The sequence below is a fragment of the Hippocampus comes genome, unplaced genomic scaffold, assembly GCF_001891065.2.
Source record: "Hippocampus comes isolate QL1 unplaced genomic scaffold, H_comes_QL1_v1.1 scaffold130, whole genome shotgun sequence".
NCBI lineage: Eukaryota > Metazoa > Chordata > Actinopteri > Syngnathiformes > Syngnathidae > Hippocampus > Hippocampus comes.
Window position 1 is genome coordinate 2172100 of NW_017842057.1, and position 21599 is coordinate 2193698.

The 21599-nt window shown below is 43.8% G+C and overlaps 1 protein-coding gene and 1 long non-coding RNA gene across 3 annotated transcripts in view; one reads left to right on the forward strand and one right to left on the reverse strand.

Moving 5' to 3' along the window:
• Window positions 1–21599, forward strand: part of pias2 (protein inhibitor of activated STAT, 2) — a 158594-nt gene that overhangs the window by 26298 nt on the left and 110697 nt on the right. The window contains exon 2 of one of the 2 annotated variants that reach the window (XM_019860949.1): window positions 6048–6222. In XM_019860949.1, the coding sequence (XP_019716508.1) occupies window positions 6111–6222 (112 nt within the window). In that variant the 5' untranslated portion in view covers window positions 6048–6110. Of the gene's footprint in view, window positions 1–6047; window positions 6223–21599 lie in introns of those variants that run through there. The other variant, XM_019860950.1, reaches the window with a different exon arrangement.
• Window positions 1166–21599, reverse strand: part of LOC109510564 (uncharacterized) — a 21480-nt gene continuing 1046 nt past the window's right edge. Inside the window, exons 2-3 of the long non-coding RNA XR_002167152.1 lie at window positions 20055–20057; window positions 1166–1177 (exon numbers count right to left, since the gene is read on the reverse strand). This is a non-coding gene — a long non-coding RNA (uncharacterized LOC109510564). The remainder of the gene's footprint in view (window positions 1178–20054; window positions 20058–21599) is intronic.

Genomic DNA, 21599 nt, shown 5'->3' on the forward strand with positions numbered 1-21599 from the left:
GCCCTCCTGACCAGTCGCTCCAGTCTCTTTCTGTCCCGGGCCGAGATGCTGGCCGACCAGCAGACAATGCCATAATGGATGGCCGAAGCCACCACCGAGTGATAGAAAGTCTTAAGGAGTGACCCCTGAAACCCAAAAGACCTCAGTTTCCTAATCAGGGCGTCCGTGTTAGTAGACCAGTCCAGTTTATTGTTTAGAAGAACACCTACGTACTTGTAGGAGGTCACCCTCTCTATGTCCATACCCTGGATGTTCATCAGTGCAGGTGAGGACTGTTTCCTGCAGAAATCCACAACCAACTCCTTAGTTTTCCTAGGGTTGATCTGGAGTTGATACTGCTGGCACCAGTCCACAAAGTCCTTCGTCAGTCGCTTGTACTCCCGCCTTGTACCCCCGATCGTCTCCCTCTGTAATGAGGCCTACAATCGCAGAGTCATCGGAGAACTTCTGAAGGTGGTAGTTTGGAGTGATGTGTCTGAAGTCCGAGGTGTAGAGGATGAACAGGAATGGAGCCAGAACAGTTCCCTGCGGCGCTCCAGTGCTGCAAAGAAGCCTGTCCGACTCACAGCTCTTTACCCTCACGTACTGCGGCCGGTTTGTGAGTTGGTCTGTAATCCATGCTGTGAGGTGGTGGTCCACTCAGGCGTTCTGCAGTTTTCCTCCCAGTAAGTTGTGCTGGATGGTGTTGAAGGCACTGGAGAAATCAAAGAACATGATTTTCACAGTGCTCCCAGCCTTGAGCACTGAGTGGAGGAGGTAGATAAATGGCGTCCTCCACGCCGACGCCAGGCTGATAGGCAAACTGCAGCGGGTCCAGTGCCGAGCTCACCAGCGGTCGAAAGTAGGCGAGGACGAGTCTCTCCAACGTCTTCATCAGGTGAGACCTCAGCGCCACCGGTCTGTAGCTGTTCAGCTCCCTAGGGTGGGGGTTCTTAGGCACTGGGACCAGGCACGAAGTTTTCCACAGCTGTGGAGCTCTGCCCAGCTTCAGGCTCAGGTTGAACATTTGCTGGACAATGTCACCCAGCTGGTCAGTGCAGGTCCTGAGGAGCCGGGAACTGATCTTGTCCGGACCTGCTGCCTTCCTCACATTCATCTTCCTCAGTTGGTTCCTCACCTGCTCTGTTGTGACGGACGGATGTGAGGAAATACCCTAAAATGGCGCGACAATGGGTGTCTCAGTAGTGAAGGCTGGCTGAGCGTTTCCATCATCCTCTTTGTTGGGAGGATGGGCAATCATCCGTTTCATGCACAGGAGTTCGGTGACCTCTCACTTGACGGCCGAGGATAAAATCGCCGAAATGCCTGGTCGGCGGTGTCACCATGCATCCATTTTGCATCAGTCCGTCTAAGATGAGCTCGGGCCCACAGTAGCCTGCAGCGTTTCTCAGTGTTGATAAATGACTTTTGCTTTATGTAGAAGGGTTTTTAAGTTGCACGTACGGATATAACACCGAACTGTATTGAATGATATTGTTCCTGAGCCCATGTGGTGATACCATTTAAACATTAATGCAGTGCTGCCTGAAGGATCAAAAGTCACGTGCTTTCAATATTTCTTTTTGGCTTGCACCTGACATCCCGTGATTTTTCTAGATTGCTTAATAACCTGTTTGACTATTTTCTCTTGCAGTTGTTCACAAAGAGGTGAATGTCGCTCCATTTATAACCAATCGTGGCACTCATCCAGTTTGCCTCTTCACCTGTGGGATTTTTCAAATAGATATTTGATAAACATTCTTTTTGCCACCGCTCCCTGCTTTTTTGAGATGTGTTCCAGCCATAAAATTCGAATGTAATGTTTATTTTTCTAAAAAGAATAGTTTATCAGTTTAAACATTCAATATCTTTTTGGTATATTCAACTATGTATACATTGAACATGATTTGCAAATCAGTGTCCGTCCATCCATCCATTCATCTGGAGTGAAATGAGGTACAGAGCGGCGGTGAGCAATGGAGGAGATGGGGTGCACAGGATTTTCTGGATAAGGGATCTGAGGAGAGCGTTTCATTTTGGACTGTGTGGTGGATGGCGTAGAAGTTGTAGGCACCCCAGCAAGAGGAGCGCAGTCACGGAGATTGAGGAAGATTGAGGATGTCAAAGGTGTTTTTCAGCTTGATATTGAACTGCGGGGAGTGGGGGGGGATGTGTGTCTTTCCACTGTGATGAACCAGAGACCAGTACACAGGCTCGCGTGGGGTGGAGCAGGACATGGACTTGGGCTTGGGCTTGGGCTTGGGCTTGGCACCCGGTCGTCTCCTGGTGTCATCTGGATCTGCAAGAGGCAGGTTTGTTGGCAGCAGCGGTGTCGGTGAAAGATGGAGACTCTGGTCGTCCAGGAGCAAAGATGATTGTGTCCATACGCAGCTCAGCATCACGGATTTGGGTGAGTGTGGAGATTTTCTGCTCCAGCTCAGCTATCTTCTCGGCAAGGTGGGTGCAGCTGCTGCAGCCGGAAGGAGGGGCAAGAAGAGGCATGAGTAGAGTTTGGTGTAGGTCAACTGGTGGATTGGCTAGCAGCAGGTGGTTTGGTTAGCAGCAGGAGGTTCGACTAGCAGTAGGAGGTTTAGCTAGTAGCAGGTCATTTGGCTAGCAGCAGGTCGTTTGTTTTTCACCGCTGAGGCTCGCTCGCTAGTTTGTGCTCTCTCTTGCTGTTCGCCGTCGCTCGGTAGCTCGCTAGCTGGTGCTCTCTCTTGCCGTTCACCGCCGAACGGTAGCTCACTAGCTGGTGCTTTCTCTCGCCGTTCGCCATTGCTTGCTTGCTCGTGCACTCTCTCGCCAATACAGTTTATTCATAAGCGCCTTTCAGAACACTCAAGGACACTTTACAATCAAGTACAAAACAAAGAATAAAATCACAGAATTATAAATAATAAAGAACAGATCAATTTCAATTGAGTATCTTAATTTTAGTAGGTGGGTTTTGAGATGGGATTTGAATGTGGGAAGAGAATCAATATCACGGATGTTGGGTGGAAGTGAGTTACAGAGTTTGGGGGCAGATTGGCTAAAAGCTTTGCACCCCGTCGTGCTGAGACGGGCAGAGGGTGCACAGAGGTGGAAGGATTAGAACCTGAGGGAATGTGAGGGAACGGAAATTTGAAGATCAGACATCTGTCTGATCTTAGTGGGGCCATGTCACATTGCAAGGTGGTGGTGGACCCCAAAAAGCAGGCAAGAGAGAGGAGCAGGGTGTACTTGACAAATTGTATTAAAACAGAGAAAACTAAATCCTAAACAGAGTCCTGAAAACAAAACAAAGCCAAAGTATCAAACAAAAACCATGGCAGAAGCTCAAAACTAATAGTAACAGAAACATGATCTAAACATGACTGACAAACATGACAGCAGCAAAGAGCAACAAACAAACAATGACCCGACAATGAGTAGTCGGCCAGGAGTCCTTTTTTAGCCACTAATTACCTAACAACCAACAGGTGTGCAGTTGCAGGGAAAAGCCACACAGTGCCACCTGTTGGTCACAAACCGAAATATGACAGGCCAAGGTTAAGGATGGCTTTAAATGTATAGAGAAACATTTTGTAATTAATTCTAAGTTTGACAGGGAGCCAGTGGAGCTGTCGGAGAATGGGGGTGATGTGATGAAAGGAGGGGGTTCTCGTGATGATCCGGGTTGAAGAATTCTGAACCACTTGAAGTTTATGGAAGAATTTGTGATCGACACCAAAAAGAAGTGAATTGCAATAGTCAATACTGGAGGTGATGAGACTGTGGACAAGGATCGCAGTGGTGTGACGGGTGAGAGAGGGACCGAGACGATTGATATTACGTAGGTGGAAATATGCGGACCGGGTTATGTTATTGATGTGGGAGTGGAAAGATAGTGAGCTATCGAGGATGACACCCAGGCTCTTAACCAGAAGGGAGGGGGACACAGTGGAGCTGTCAATTGTGAAGGAGAAGCTGTCGGCTTTGTGTTGGGTGGATTTGGTACCGACGAGGAGGAGTTTTGTTTTATCGCTGTTAAGTTTGAGGAAGTTATGGGTAAACCAACATTTGATTTCTGAGAGGCAGCGTGAGAGGGAGGAGGCTGGGAGGGAGGCGTCGGGTTTGCTGGAGAGGTAGAGCGGGGTGTCATCCGCAAAGCAGTGAAAGTGTACATCAAAATTACGGAAAATATTGCCAAGGGGGAGAAGGTAGATAACGAAGAGGAGGGTCCCAGGACAGAGCCCTGGGGCACACAAGAAGAAACGAGGAGGGACTGTGAAGTGAAGGAATTGAGTTGGATGAACTGAAAGCAGCCAGTGAGATAAGAGTGAAACCAGCGTAGGGGGGGTGTGGGTGATGCCTATGGTGGAGAGTCTTTTAAGGAGGATGGGCTGAGAAATGGTGTCAAAAGCTGCACCTATGTCGAGGAGGATGAGGATGGAGATTAAACCGGAGTCTGCTGCCATGAGAAGGTCATGAGTGATTTTTATGAGGGCTGTTTCTGTCCTGTGACGGGGACAGAAACCAGACTGGAACCGTTCATAGGAACTATTGTTCGCGAGGTGGGAGAGAAGCCGAAAGGCAACAATTTTTTTCAAGAATTAGGAGACAAATCCTGGGGGAGTAGAGTCATTGAGCAGGGAAAAGTTGCTCAGAGTTTGTCAAGTCTCATTCAAACATAAAAAGTCAAGTTTACGGTCATTGAGGATATCTTGGACAAGATAACCTTTCCCAGTAAGCGAACGGATGTTGCGTAGTCCGAAGTTGACGCTGGCAATATCGCTGTTGCGAGGACCATTAGCAGACCTAGCCAGGCCGGCTAACACACTATGGAACACGGACCGGCTGGTGTTTCTGTGTGCCCGGTGGGAGGATGACCAAAAGGACGCGATGCCTTTGGAGCCATCGAGTTGGAAGCCCCGACGAGACCCACGGTGGATGTATTTCCGGGAAGGAAGGAGAGCGATGTCTGAGAAGTGGTGTAGAGCCCAACAACTGAGAGCGGAGCATGAGAATCTCTGCCAGAGTACTGTTGCAGTCCTTCCACAGGTCGATGGAGGTGCTGTAGCGACATCACGTCTCTACAGAGCGACAGGATAGTCCATAATAGTATGGCCCAGACATAGGCCCTGTTGACCGTTATCATGGGGTCCAGAGGAGTGGAGATGGCACGGGGCCTGGTCTGAGAGCCGAACAGGTAGACACTGTGACAACGCGATAGAAAACAGTCGTATGACGATTGAGGGTTTTGAATCAAAATGGATTGGGATAGGAGTGTAAGGTTTTTCGTATGAAGACAGGCAACAGTAAAACATAAAATACACAAAAAAATCGCGGGTGAGCAGCGGCAGCCAGACGCGCCAGCATTCACTCAGACCTTATGAGTAGACCTTATCAGGTAGGCTGAGGAATTATTCCTCTGTCATTGGAATACACCCTCCGGTCCCTCTTCTTGAAAAGATGAACCACCACCCCGGTCTTGCAATCCAGAGGCACTGTTCCCCTATGTCAATGCGATGTTGTACAATGCATGTCAACCAAGGCACCTCCACAACATCACTCCTTAAAGTTAAGTCATTAATTCGTAAAAGTGCTCTGCAGAAAATAATTTTGAGCCCTGCTTTTGTTTGATTAGTGTCTCTATTGTACTATATTTATTTTCAACCATACACACGTTAGAAAAATAAATAAAAGATAAAGAAAGAAAATCATAAAAGGTGAATCCAGTTTGCGGGCTAGAACGGATTAATTGCATTTCTTTTCATTCAATGGGTAAACTTTAATCTACCAACTTTTCCATTTATCAAAGGGGTCAAGTTTGTAACTTGACGTGTCATTGTATTTGGAAGTAGTAACCAAAATAAGGCATTATTTTAGCCACGGTATTACAGACATGTACACACCCCTTTAAACCTGCTTCCATTACTATCACCGTTTCCACAGAACTTTGTGACAGTACTCGATGGAAAATTGGCTTTTTTTTTTTTTTACAGGTTTATTTGTGAAAATATTACTGCCAATTTAATCATACCAATTGACAACCTTTTTGCTGTTCCTCTTGTTTGAGAGATGTATGACCATTGATATTTCTGCAGGAATCATTGCTGTAACAGACTTCAGCTGCTGACTGAGAAAGAAACCCTTCAACAAGAACCAACATGAATCTCCCGCACCCTGCTCCCCAAATACCACCTGTTCACCCTGATGTGCAGATGAAATCTCTGGCCTTCTATGATGTACTGGATATACTCATCAAGCCCTCCAGCTTAGGTTTGTCTCTTTGTGTGTTTGTTAAACATGTTTGCTATTCTCTGTTGGATAATAATCAATTTAGGGTTTCTTGATGAGAGAATTTGCTATTACTGCACCTAATTTACCAAACCCAGTTCTTTAGTGTTATGTGAACCCACCCAAGTCAAATTCTGTTGAAACAGTTTGCAGATTAACCAAAATTCTTCATGGGAAATTTGCACAAAAACTTTGGGGTCAACAGTTAATTTTAAAATTTTTTAAGGTTTATTCATTGCTTTTTGCCTAAATTGTTGTTGTTTTTATTTTTTTTTTATTTTAACTTTAAGTCAGATTTATTTTAGTCCAGTGGTAATTCACCTGGGTTTGATCGAACGCTTGGGGTTGGTGAATTGGTCTCGGCGGTTCAACGGAGCCTCCACCATGGAGGTTAAGACACACCCGACTCAACATGTCAATTAGTTACGACACGCCTGCTTGGCCATCACTGGCTGCAGATGATCACATTACATTCCTTGTCCAATCAGTGCTGCGGGTATTTTAGAATATAAGACGGTGTTTTTTGCATTGAAATAAGACTGAAAAAGTGGGGGTCTTCTTATATTCGGGGTCTAGACATTATACCCATTCACGACGCTAGATGGCGCCAGATATCAGTGAAGCGAATGCTGGACTTGACTCCCCAGGCCAAAGCGAACCCGTCACAAAGAATAAAATTAAAAATAGCGGGAGCACAAAGAAGAAAAATAAAAAATAGTGGTAAGAAAGAAAAGAGAAGAAAATAATAGAACAGATAACAGAAAATGGAGAAACGTAGCGACAATTTGGAGAAAAGTGGGTCGAAGATCGGCCAGGTTAACCGGCAGCTGAGGAGAAGTTATGATGTAATTTACATTTCAAAAACCAGAAGCCATTCATTTAGGAATGTGATTGCACTTTAGTTGACATATTTAAATGTTCAGATATTAAGATTTGAATAAGGCAAAATAACATGTTTTTCTCTCAAATATATTGTTATAATCATTTGTTTCAGATGTACTGTAATTATTTTCTGTATAAAAATTAATTTGGTGTTCAAAAAGTCTTTTTTCAAACTTGAGTCTTGAAAAACGGGGTTGTGTTATAATCAGGGCCGTCTTATATTGGGGCCAATACGGTATAAAGTGTCAGACATTCTTAGTATCCTTTTAATTGATGAAATTAGAATTCTATAAATCTTTTGTGAAATCAGATTATAGATAGGGGTGCACATACCAATTTTGGTTCGAAAGGAGTCGAAAGGGAGTTGAATGGTTGCTGCTTAGTGCTCAGTTTTGTTTTCTCCCAATCCACCGACCAGAGACAGGGCACGATGGATTGAGTTGACTGAGGCCTTATGTCCCAGACAGGACGAAGAGGACTGATGATGAATCCACCAACCACACTGAATTAACTTAAACACATAACCTATGGGACTGCACAATCAGCTGATTTGATGTAGGTCTTTACTGCTGCGGCCCACAATCTTTTTGCACCACTGGATTGACGGTCATAGACAATGTACAGCACGGCCGAGACACCCACAAAGCCAGCTGCACTTTTAACAGGATTCCCACAGGTTCCTAAAACGTCTTAAAAGCATTGTAATTATGAATTTGGAAATAATACCTAAAAAAGTCTTAAGTTTTAATATCTGGGTCTTAAATTCTATGCTCTTTCTGTAGGGCTGTTATGATCATTATTTACTAATTTCTTGATGAGCAAATATGGACATGGTCGTTCTTTTGGGACTCCATAAATTGCGAGTTTGTTTGCATAAGTCATCAACATTCACTTGTACTGCTTGGTTACCTCTTCCTACACCTACATATACCGTACGGTTATAATGGCGTTTGAATTCCATTTCAACGAGTCGCTTCGACGGTTCGCATGTGTCCCGTCTCTTCAAAGGCATATGCAATGATTTTTCTCACCGCTAACAATAGCCAAGTAGCAGCAAGACCAGTTCACCAAGTCTATTTTTCCAATGCTGGTGCATCGAGGGAGCTTACATATCACTTAAAATCGTAATGCATCAAACAATTCAGTCTATGTACATTGAATGGGGCTTATTTCATAACTTAGGCTTTTATTTTGGAGAGTATTGATTAGATAAGTTGGAAAACAACTTTGTTGAACCTGGGAACATTAAGTATTTGATGTGAGAGCTTTTCACAAAAAGTATTAAAAAAAAATAATAAAGCTGGTAAATCTTTAACCTACAGTGGTGCGTGACCTGCATCACCGTTAGTTGTTAGCACTCAGCAGTTTGCATTTTCAGCTTGTGATCAGAGCTGTTGTGCCGTATCTTTTATCGTTATCATTATTCTCATTAAAAGTTTGTTTCGTGTACAATTCATCGAGGGCCTGGGCAAAGAATAGGAATCTCGAGAGCTGAGGGAAGCGCTTTAAAACGGTATGTGTGAGCTACGCGTTAACAGGCTGCAAAAGTGCGTCATATGCATCCGCATCAGGCTGTTGCTCATCAGGACATGCGTATGTAAGTGCGTGCGTATGATAGCTGTCTTCATCTTCCTTGTCCTGCACTAAAATCTCCCAAAGCCGAAGAATTTCAGTCCGTTGGTCGTGTTTTTTTTGTTGTTGTTGTTGTTGGGTTTTTTTTTACACTACATCACACTGTCAGAATCCACAAGGCCAGCAGTTTACTCCAAAAGAGGGTTCCTAAGTAGAGGAGGGAAAAAAAGGGAAAATTATTAAAATTGCAGGGCACAAATCCCATTTCTTACACAAATATAGGTTGTCGTGTGTGTGGGGGGCGTTAATAAACACTCTTTGATGGACAAAAAGGGCGGTAAGCACATCCACTCCACAGTGCAGAGGTGAAGGAATAGATTCTGGCTCCGGCCTTCCTGTGTGGAGTCTGCATGTTAACCTGCATGGCAGGTTAATGTAACACTCTCAATCAGGGGTGCGCAACCTTTTTTGTCCCAAGGGCTACTTTTCAAGGAGCCAACCTCCGGAGATCTACTAGTCCAGTTTCAACATCAGACCCACCACCACGACTACCCCCCCACACACACACTAATCTGCATGATGAGCAATAGCCATTACTGACCTTAATATATGAACCAAACAGAAAAAAGACAGCTACGAAACAGGTAGATCTCTATTTGAAAAAAAGAATATCACTTCCTACCTTAGAGGGAGACCTGGCACTCAGAGGAGGAGGCTAGCTTTTTATAGTTAGGAGTACAATACAATACAATGCATGCTGATTTATATAGCACTTTCACAACAGCTGCAGCTGTAACAAAGCACTTAACAAAACAGTTAACATAAAGTAAAATAATAAACAACACATAACATAAAACACAGACAGTCGTGCAATCCTAACCACTTTTACCTCATACGCTTTGTTCTTTAAAGCAGTTTGAGATGAAAGAGGAGAGAATCAAAGTGTCCTTTCACCAGTGGATAAGAGACGTCATGCTCAAAATGTGCACAAGGAGTGTAGGAGCTGGTTGCAAGACTTAGGCAGGCTGCAAGGTGACCATCAGTCAGTGTTGATCTGTACTTGGACTTGATGATGTTTCATGTGTGAGAAAGCAGACTCACAAAGATAGGTTGATCCAAAAACATCCGTCAGTTTCAAAGCACATCTGATATTGGGATACTTCTCTGCCACCAGTAGTTACCAGAACACTGCACGCTCTCCAGGTTGAGTGGATGTTGATCTGGCTTTGATCTCCATGTCATTTTGCAATCTCATCTCATTCTGAAGAGTGGAGCTTTCAAAGTCGAAAAGTGATTTGACTTTGGTGGCAATGTCACCAATGTCAATACTTGCAACAAATGGATAACACATATACAGTAATCCCTCATTTATCATGGTTAATGGGGACCGAAACCACCTGCGATAAACGAAAATCCGCGAAGTAGCGAACCCCCCCCACATAGGTATATGTACATGTGTATGAGTATAAATATTTATAAGGCCAAATTTAATGGTATACATGCATGTTTGTAGTAATTAACATTACTTAATGCAATATACTAATATTTTTAAACATGTATAAGTTAGGTTAGTGTATGAATAACGAAATACAGTAAAGACATACAGTACTGTATATGTTGCTCTATGTGACTTGCTGTTGTTTTGCTGACTTTCACTGCCTCTCGCGGAGCTTTTCCGGACATTTTGCGGCGTTTTCACTTTTTTTTTTTTTTTTAAATGACTGTTTGAAAAAAATTCGCGATGCACCGAGGCCGCGATACATGAACCGCGAAATAACGAGGGATCACTGTAGCTGACTTTAGGCTTGATGGATGCAAAGTCAGTAAAACGCTTCTCAAACTTTGACGAGATGCTCTGAACATGCTCCTCATAACGTGCACTGTCAAGCTGTGTCACACCTATCCCTTGACGTTGTAGTTCCTCTTGCATGTGAGGGAAGTTGCACAGGTTACCAAGCTGCAGCCTGTTGGACATCAGCTTTAGCTTGCTTTTAAATGTGCTCACTGAACTCATCTTGTTGACGACATCTTTACCCTTACTCTGCATCTCTAAATTCAATTCTTTGCGCTTGCCAGTGGGATCAGTGAGGAAAGAAATCTAAAAGCCACTGGTGGTCCTCAAGCTTTGTATGTAATCCACGTGTTTTGAAAGCCTCAGGAAGTCCTTGATTTCAGCCAACAGCTCCGCAGCCCACCATAGACGGCGCCCCATCAGTTGTGTTGGAGATCAGCTTGAAGAGCAGCAGTTTTGTCCCGTGAACAAATAACAGATGTAAGTCCAAGATGGCGCCCGAGTAGGCAGCCCTCTGCAAGTGCTCTCATGAGCCTTGCTTTTTTTTTGTTGTTTTTTTTGTTGTTTTTGTGTTTTGTTTTGTCACTTTGTGTTTGTTGTTGCGTTGTGTGGACAGAATGTGGATTGTTTTTCAGCATTTTTTTGGCCATGACATTCATCAAGGACGAGACTTGGTGCTTGGTGGTTGCGCCTTCTCGGCAGCACGGGTATACCAGCACTGTTCTTTGATTGGGAGGAATGTCGGTACCATTTGACTGTCATTGCTGGACAGCTCCGGGACGCTTGTGTTTTTTTGCGCCTGTAATGGGCAGCATTTTTCACAGCTTCGCTTTGTGTAGCGGAGAGGTCGGTGCTGTTGGACAGTCTGTGGCTAGATGGATACATGGCTTGAGGAGCCGACGATGAGAAGAAAGGAGCGTCAGCGCAGAGCGCCAATGCATATGTGGAACTGGGAGTCGTGGCTTGGAATTGAAGCGGATTACGTGGGACAGGAGATGTGAGCAAATCTCTTTTCGTCAATGGACACTACAGCTTCGTGTTTGCTTTCAAAACTTGGCTTGTAGCAGACGTGTGCACATTTTCAGCATGACGTCTCTGATCCACTGGTGAAAGGACACTTTGATCCTCTCCTCTTTCATCTATAACTGCTTCATACAACAACGAGGATGCAGAACTTTGCTGCTGTGAATTGGGAATTTCTCCATTGTGAGACTAATCAAGGTTTTCTTATCTTAAATCCAATGAAAGCATTAAAAATATCCTCACCCCTGGTGTGTCATTTTAATGGCAAAATGGTGAGTAGCTCTTCATTGGTGCACGTCTTGAAAAACCATTCTGATGAAAACACACAATTGTGCCACATCCACCATATCAGTCGACTCGTCAAATTGGAGGGAAAAGCACTCCAATGCATTAATATCCTTCCTGAGTTGTTCCTCCACATCCACCGCCATTCCCTCACATCGCCTTGTAGCAGTATTGTGGAAGAGTTGCACTCCTTTAATGGCGTCCACGATCTCTGTTTTATTTTTAAAATGATCAAAAAGGCTCTCCGCTGCCTCGAGAAAGGCTTCCTTCACAATACAGTGAAACTCCTCTACAACGAAATTATGTTTGCAAGAAATTTTTCACAACAGGGGTTTTTCACTGTAGCAAATTTGATCTCAGATTTAAACACACACACACACACACACACACACACACACACACACACACACACACAAACGTATGTGCACACGCACACAAAAACGTATGTGTACTCTTTATTTTTATTCCAATAGTGCATGAGTATGAGCACACACTTATTTGACACTTCATATAGTCAGTGGAGAAAGAAAAAAAAAAGGAAAGAAATTGCGAAATTTACGATCAGCATTCACTTTCACTTACATCAATTTCTTGGATAATGTATTTTATTTTGATTCCTCCGTCTTTCATTTTGATCACTTTTACCCTCTCTTCCAGCGTCAGAGCGCTTCTTGTCTTAGCTGCTTGACATCCAAAGGTCCGTTTTGTAGCCATTTTAGCAATGCAACGTTCGTGCTGCGTCTGAATCTAACAATAACAAATACTTCCTGGACCCGGTGGCTTTTTTTTCCACTATCTCGAACTCGACCTCCCCTCAATCGCCACCCAAGACAGCGTTGCTCAGCTGATGTCATGCAATGAACTTTTAAAGCCAGCCACGGAACGCTTCGTAGTCCTCGATGGCCATAGTTAGCGTGATGGAACTCGCCTTCTCTCTAATTAGCGCTCCAGTTAGCGTAAGGTTTTTAGCATGATAACAAGTAAAGCATTCCAGGAAACATTCATTTATTCAACTGTCCATCAAGCCACAAGCAATTTACTCTGAGCAGCTCATCGGATGCATCCCGCTCTATCTTCCACGGATCTAGCTACAGTATCTACACACATAGATAGTGAGGTCCCTCTTGGCCAATCGGAGGCCAGGATGATGCTCGGTAAGCCAATGGCAGAGTAGCTATGAGTATGTTGTGTTCAGGAAACTCGGAGGTGTGAATGAAATAAAAATTGTTCACTATTCCAGTAAAACTCATGCTATTAGAGTCACTTACATGTCGCCGTTTTGTATCCAATGAGAGTAAATAGCGGCGCGGACACAGTTATTCCGTAGTGTCGAGCGGGACTTGCTTGTGTTTGCGCCACTGCGTGCTTCTGTATGGCTTCCGGGTTCCGGGTAGTGGAAATTCCGGTGTTATGAATTGATCGTTAATGTAACATCGTTGTCGAAATTTTAATGCATAGGTTTTTAGTCCGGGTGAAGCAATTTCCTTTTGAAAAAACTCCGTAGATGGGAATATTTACTGTAAACCAGTGTTGTGGTTGCTGTTGCCGTTTCCGAACGAAGCAGTAGAAGTCGCTGTTGGATTAGACTTCGTTGTAGGGAATCTCTTCGCGAGGCAAGTGCAGAGAAAAAGATTTCGTATAACGCAACAGGTTTGTTTCGTTGTATGGGGGGCAGGAGAGTGGGAATGGTGTTAATGCATGAAGACTTTTTCACACTAGGCGGTATTTTCACCCATGTAGGTTTCGTTGTTGAGGAGTTTCACTGTATTACCATCTTTGAATGGCTTGTTATGTTTGGCAAGCATGTGACTGACTCGATACGAAGCAATAGTTGCAGCCTTACTCTGCGTCTTCGCTTTGGTGAAGATTGACTGCCGTGCTGCAAGCTGTGCTTTCAAATTCTGCACTTTTGTGGCACATGAGTGTTTGTGCAGGGAAATCTGTCTCATAGCTCCTGTGTACCGTTGTGAAATGCCGCTCCAGATTCGCTTTCTTCACCAAAGCCACAGTTGCATTGCAAATCAAACAAACAGGCTTTGAATGAGAATAAAGAAAAAAATAATCTTGCTTCCAGTCAGGGTGAAAATGGTAGTTCTTGGCTCGTTTCCTCTCAGCCATGTTGACGTTTTGGGGTGATAACCGCTGTAATCACTAGCTGCTCGCTACCGTAAACAGCGGTCAACTTCAAGCAGCGTTTCGAACTCATTGGTAAGGAAATTAGCTATTGGCTGTCCTAAACATCGTTAAATGATGAATCAGGGCATGTGATTTACTTGGAGGGATGTTTTTTTTTTTTCTTTTGTAATTTTTTTTGTTGGTTTTTTTTTTGTTTACTTTAGACAAAAGAAAAATTTTACATTTACATCCAGCCCAGATTGTAAAACTGGCGCCATCAGCTAGCAGCGGCTTCATTTGAGGGAGGGGCCACAACAACACCTGGCGCTGCTTATTGAGGACAACGTGCTTTCACCACCCAGACTCCAAAACTCTCCAATAACACCAGAAAAAGTCGCTAGATTGTCACTTGTCACTTTTTTGAAAAGAAGAGTCGCTCGAGAGGGTCTGAATACTCACTAAATATAGCAGTTCAGGGTGTACTCTGCCGACTGCCGAAGACAGCTGTGCTCCAGCACGCCCACGACCCCAATGAGGAAAAATGGATTATGGATATTGGATGGATGGATGAATGTCGGACAAAAGAACTCAGCAGCTTGTACTCTTTTGAAGTGAACCAACTGGCCGTGTTACATCAACAAAATTATTGATGAACATCCCAGGTGAGACTGTACGTCATCACTGCATGACAATTCATTCATTCTTCACTCTGAACATGCAGCCATTTTAGGTAAAATATTTCAGCATCCATTGAATTGAATGTTATTAAGTTTCAGCTTGAGCGTGTACTCGGACAGTTTCAATGGTCCACTGTTCGGTAAATTTCGAGACTATCTGTAAATCTATTAAAGTTAAGAAAACCTTGACTTGTCTCACAATGGAGAAATTCCCATTTTACAGCAGCAAAATTATGAAAGGGAGAAAGTAGAAGACAAAAAGTAGATAAATAAATTTAAAATACATAAATATGGCAGCCCGGTCGTCGAGTGGTTAACACGTCGACTTCACAGTGCAGAGGTACCGGGTTCAGTTCCAGCTCCGGCCTCCCTGTGTGAAGTTTGCATGTTCTCCCCGCGCCTGCGTGGGTTTTTCCTGGGTACTCCGTTTTCCTCCTACATTTCCAAAACATGCATGGCAGGCTGGTTGAAAACTCCCAATTGTCCCTTGGTGTGAGTGTGAGCGCGAATGGTTGTTCGTTTCTGTGTGCCCTGCGATTGTCTGGCAATCGGTTCAGGGTGTACCCCGTCTATTGCCCGAAGACAGCTGGGATAGGCTCCAGCACCCCCCGCGACCCTAGTGAGGATAAAGCAGTTTGGAAAATTGAATGGGTATATAAATATAAGCATATTAAAAATGGGGGAATGGGGGTGAGTCCAGGTTTTCATGACCGTCTACTCAATAGCCTGACAGCAGTCGGCAGGAAGGTGCAGCGGTACCGCTCCTTCTTGCAGCGCGGCTGTATCAGTCTCTGGCTGAAGGAGCTGCCCAGTGTCTGCCAGGGTGGCCTGGAGAGAGTGGGAGGGTCTGTTCATCATAACTATAGCTTAGCTAGCACCCTCCTGTTGCCCACCTCCTCCAGAGTGTCCAGGGAGCAGCCCAGTCGGTCCTGTCTCTCTCTGTCCCTGGCTGAGATGCTGCCTGACCAGCAGACTATGCCATAATGAATGGCCACCACAGAGTCATAGAAGGTCTTGAGTGACCCCTGAACTCTAAAAGACCTCAGTTTTCTGAGGAGGAAAATTAGGCCTGAACCATGATGAATAATAATCGAAGATACTTTTTTCCCCACTCAAAACTGCCATTGCAATTTGATTTGCAATTCCTTTTTTCAAAGTCCTTTTCGAATGAGTTCATTGTTCAATAATGAATATGTTTTACAACATACTTCCATGTCTACTATGCATATAGCGTACTAAGGTAACGACAAATGAAGCAATAATTAATATGAAAGATGGTGTACAGGTAAAACTTTACTAAAACCTTTGACATGCAGTTTGTAAGTGTTTACTAGGACAACATACTGTAATTTTACCACACGTGCGGTGTAAACATAAGTATATTGTAGCCAGTGAAGTGTGTATTCTGCTCATATTCAATCATGCTGTATAACTTTCCCATGCTCGCAGCGTAGCTTGGCGTCCTTGGAGCAATCATCACTTAAAATTGGAACACTCCCTACTGGAGACCTTGGAGAGATGGACAAACATTGGAATGCACAAGTTGATACAAGCTAAGAAACAGTTTAGTCGAAACAAAAGTTCTGATGTCACACCTTGTGTTTCGGTACCACCCTTATGATAATATAAATATGATGTGAATCCCTTCCTTCTTTGCACTCGTGACCAACACAGCCATTGTCTGTAAACCACGGGTGCCTGGAATATTCTGTTATTAAAAGCTTCGAAGAAACTGTTCATCGACTCCAGCCTATATTTGTATAACCAATGTCCTCCTCATCCGAAATTTAATGAACACGCGGGGGAAAGAAGGCCACGTTCCTCCAACACCGTGGTGAAGCCACACACTTCTCGGCATGGTCGTAAATAATTGTATTAAGATAAAAGTTGCTCTTTATTTGCTTTGTCACAAGCATGTATGTGATGTCTTTGAGTTGGAAGAGCAAAGGAACAGCATCAGGCAGTCAAAGGACCATTACAGTTGAAAGGACAGGCGTGCCATATAAGCTTGAAAGTTGGCTTCAGTAGTGTGCAGGCTGAATGGGTGTCAGCTGTGGCTGATAGCATCTCCTGAATGAATATACAGTCAAACCTCGGTTTTCGACCATAATCCGTTCCAGAAGGCTGTTCGGAAACGGAATTGTTCGAAAACCGAAACCATTTCCCATTAGAATCAATGTAAAAAAATTTAGAGTCTAGAAAACAACTTTTTAAAAGCATTTTTTTCAACTATTTTCAGTGATGGCAATTTTCCGTGGATACGCGGAAATCCGCCGTTTTATTTCTTAAATTGATCATTTTTGTGAATCGTCTAAATCCGTTGAGAAAATTTTAGGGGGGGGCCAGGTACCTTATCGTCGAGTTTTCACGAGCTCACCCCGATCAGTCTTTCCGTCTTCCGATTGTAAACAGCCCTGCGATTGGACGTGTATGATGTCTTACTTGTTGTGATTGGTTGCTATGTCGGCAAATGCAAATCACAACCAATCCGTGTTCGCCTTCCTAAACCCCTTTCTCGCGAATGCCGAATGTTATCGAGACTCGCGACGAAGCTAAAGTGCGTCAGATAGATGCGGATCTGAAAAACACGTTTCGATGGGACTGGTTGGATAGAAAGCTGACGGTGTCCCCAGTAGGAAACAGTAAAGAGGAACCATTGTGCTTGTGTCGGATTTCATGAAAAAAGCTCGATGTCGCCGGTAAAGCTCTGTGTACAGTGTGTGACGATGTCATTCTAAAATACATTCATAACCCATATATAGTAAACCGTGTGGGACTTCACTATCACTGTATGAGGTAAGAATCAACAGCTTTTTATCACATTTACACAACACTTTATGAATACAAGTTATGAACAAATCTTAAATATGTTAGGGAATGTGTTTCCTTTTTTAGTTTTGATTTTGAGCAGCAAATTTGGAGTTACATATTGGTGCTCACCAGGAATGCATAGGCAAAATTGCACAAATTTTCACTTGAAAGAATAGTGGCAATCTTGGGATTTTTTTCTGTTCAAGTTTCAAATAGTGTGTAAATTCAATACACTTCATCTTCAGCATGTTTAGTGCCACTTTTGTAAGTAACCACGCCCCGTCCAGGCCACGCCCCTTTCCGCTTTTTTCATCACTCGCCATTGCCATCACTGTATTTTACACCATAACCTGTATATATGTGTAATAAGAAAGCAGGTAACAACAAACTACACGCATTTTGTATGTTTTATTTTTACCAATTTTCACATAAACATTGACGTTCTAACATTAAAATTGAACATCTCCCTCTCTCTCTCTCTCTCTCTCTCTCTCTCTCTCTCTCTCTCTCTCTCTCTCTCTCTCTCTCTCTCTGTCTTTCTCTCTCATCGTGACAATTGTAGATTTTTTACAGCGGCAATCCTCATCCAGCATGGCCATGATGCCAATTTTACACCTTGAATTTTAAACCCTAAACTAATGGCTCTAACTATGGACACGCTGTCTGCAATCCTCCACTACGGTACGAGGTAACATCCCTCCATCCATTTTCTGAACCACTTTATCCACATAAGTCCAGTCTCGTCCATATTAAGTTTGCTGTGGAAGATATTCCTGGGCCTTGATGAGATTTTCAAACTCAACTTTATAGTCAATGTAATCAATTTTAATCCATTCCAAGTCTAGAAAACAACTTTTTTGAAAGCATTTCTTTCACTATTTTACACCATAAACTGTATACACATGTAATAAGAGAGCAGGTAATATGTAAAATATACTGTACAAACTGTACAAGTATGTTTTATTTTTAAACATTAACATTGAAACATAAAAATTCAAGTCACATATCTCTCTCTCTCTCTCTCTCTCTCTCTCTCTCTCTCTCTCTCTCTCTCTCTCTCTCTCTTTCTCACTCTCATCGTGACAATTGTAGATTACATTTTAAACCTTGAACTAATAAACCCTAAAGTCATGGCTGTAACTATGGACGCACTTTCTGCAATCCTACACTACGGCACTACGGTACACACACACACACACACACACACACACACACACACACACACACTTATTTATTTATTTATTTATTTATTGATTTATTCATTCATTCATTCCAGAATTTTCAGAAAAGTCCACTTTCACCTCTGTTTAAAATCAAACTCTTGAGGAGCAATGCTAGGATCCTCCTTTTATCAAATCTCCATACAATTGTCTTGTTTTTCCACAAATCCTATCTTGGCTAAGACTGTCCCCTGCTAGCTGTTTCTCATTTCTGAAAATAAGCAAACGTTTCTCCACTTCCTCTAATATTTGTGGCCTTTGTTCACGAAACACACGAGATCCTTTAGCCACCTCGCTGACTTTATGATGGTCTTTCTTTTTTAGGATGCTGCTGATTTCGGCATGCCGAACTCCTTAGCCAACACAGACAGATGCACACCTGATTCATATTTCACTATCAAATCTTTCTTAAATTCAATAGTTTTGCACACTATTTTCCTCTTTTTTCAGCAGCTTTACTACTTCCACTTGCTTTCTTTGGTGCCATGCAGAAATAACAGTCCAATTTGCGTCGATCTCAACAAACACGTCTGCTTTTTTAAAAACCTTTATTGAACACATCTGCTCACAATTGACGCACAATAGACGCTCTTTTTTTAAAAAAAATCTTTGAACACGTCTGCTCACAATGGATGCACAATGGATGCTCTTTTTTTTTTTTTATCTTTGAACACGTCTGCTCACAATGGACGCTTTTTTAAAAAAAAAAATCTTTATTGAACACGTCAACTCCTGCCTGAAAGTCTATGCTGACCAGCTGGCTCCGGTCTTCACACAAATCTTCAACAGATCCCTGGAGCGGTCCCATCCTGCTTCAAACAGTCCACCATCATTCCAGTTCCCAAGAAACCGGCAACATCTGAACTGAACGACTATAGGCCTGTCGCTCTGACGTCTGTGGTCATGAAGTCCTTTGAACACCTTGTGCTGAACCACCTAAAGAACATCACGGACCCCTGCTGGACCCTTTTCAGTTTGCCTACAGGGCAAACAGGTCTGTGGAGGACACAGTCAACATAGGGCTGCACTACATCCTCGAGCACCTCGACAGCACAGGGACCTATGCAAGGTTCCTGTTTGTGGATTTCAGCTCTGCTTTCAACACCATTATCCCGGAACTACTGACCCCCAAACTTCTCCAGCTCGATGTGTCCCCTACGATCTGCCAGTGGATCCTCAGCTTCCTGACGGGATGGACACAACAGGTGAGACTGGGAAGAACATCATCATCAACACGCACGACTAGCACTGGAGCCCCACAGGGATGCGTCCTCTCTCCACTGCTCTTCTCCTTCTACACGAATGACTGCACCTCAACAAACTCAAGACAGTAGAGATGATCGTGGACTTCAGGAAACATTCTTCACCACAGCTGCCCCTCACACTATCCAACTGCCCTGTGTCAACCGTTGAGACCTTCAAGTTCCTGGGAATCACAGTCTCCCAGGACATGAAGTGGGAGGTCAACACCAACTCCATCCTGAAAAGGGCCCAGCAGAGGATGTACTTCCTGAGGCTGCTGAGGAAGCATGGCCTGCCACGGGAGGTGCTACGACAGTTCTACACGGCAGTCATCGAATCAATCCTTTGTTCATCCATCATGGTTTGGTTTGGGGCCGCCACAAAAAAGGACAAAATCCGACTTCAAGGGACAGTTAGGACGGCGGAAAAAATCATTGGCACCTCCCTACCCACTCTTGAGGACTTGCACACTGCAAGAACCAAGACAAGGGCACAGAAAATCCTACTGGACCCCCCGCACCCTGCCCACCACCTTTTCCAGCTACTCCCCTCAGGCAGGCGCGACCGATCCATGCGCACCAAATCCAGCAGACACTGAAACAGCTTCTTCCCTCTTGCCATTAACTCCCTAAACAGTAATCTAAATCTACCTGTATAGTGGCTCTTTGCAATTTTGCACAACCCTGTGGAACAGCAATACCGCTTTAATCATTGTAGCTCCAGCTCTGTACTGACTTGAACCACTGTCACTGATCTATACTCCGCCGCACCAGACACTTTAAAGCGCTCAAGGACATCTGTACAATTGCACATTTGTTGTACTACAAATACTGCTACTGGTCACTTTAAAATGGTGATATGATTTTCTGCACCAACTGTACAACTGTTATAGTATTTTATTCTACCACTGATCACTTTCGCTCTGCTTGATACAGTGAAACTCCTCTAGAACGAAACCTACATGGGCGAAAATACCCCCTAATGTGAAAAAATCTTCATGCATTAACACCATTCCCATTCTACTGCCCCCCATACGATGAAAAAAAACCCCTGTTGTGTTATACGAAATCATTTTCTCTGCTCCAGCCTCGTGAAGACGTTGACTACAACGAAGTCTAATCCAACAGCGACCTCTACTGCTTCGTTCGGAAACGGCAACAGCAACCACCACACTGGTTTACATAGTGAACAATGTTTATTTCGGTCACAGCTGTGAGTTTCCTGGACGCAACATACTCATAGCTGCTCTGCCATTGGCTTACCGAGCATCATCCTGGCCTCCAGTTAGCGTAAGGTTTTTAGCCTTCGAAAGCTAACTATGGCCACCGAGGACTACGAAGCATCCCGTGGCTGGCTTAAAAGTTCATTGCATGACATCAGCTGAGCAACGCTGTCTTGGGTGGCGATCGAGGGGAGGTCGAGTTAGAGACAGTGAGATGGTGGAAAGAAAAGCCACCGGGTCCAGGAAGTATTTGTTATTGGTAGATTCAGACAAGCATGGACCTTGCATTGCTAAAATGGCGACAAAACAGACCTTTGGATGTCAAGCAGCTAAGACAAGAAGAGCTCTGATGCTGTAAGAGAGGGTAAAAGTGATCAAAATGAAAGCCGGAGCAATCAAAGTAAAAGACATTATCCAAGAAATTGATGCAAGTGAAAGTGAATGCTGATCGTAAATTTCGCAATTTTTTTCCCTTTTGTTCTTTCTACACTGACAATATGAAGTGTCAAATAAGTGTG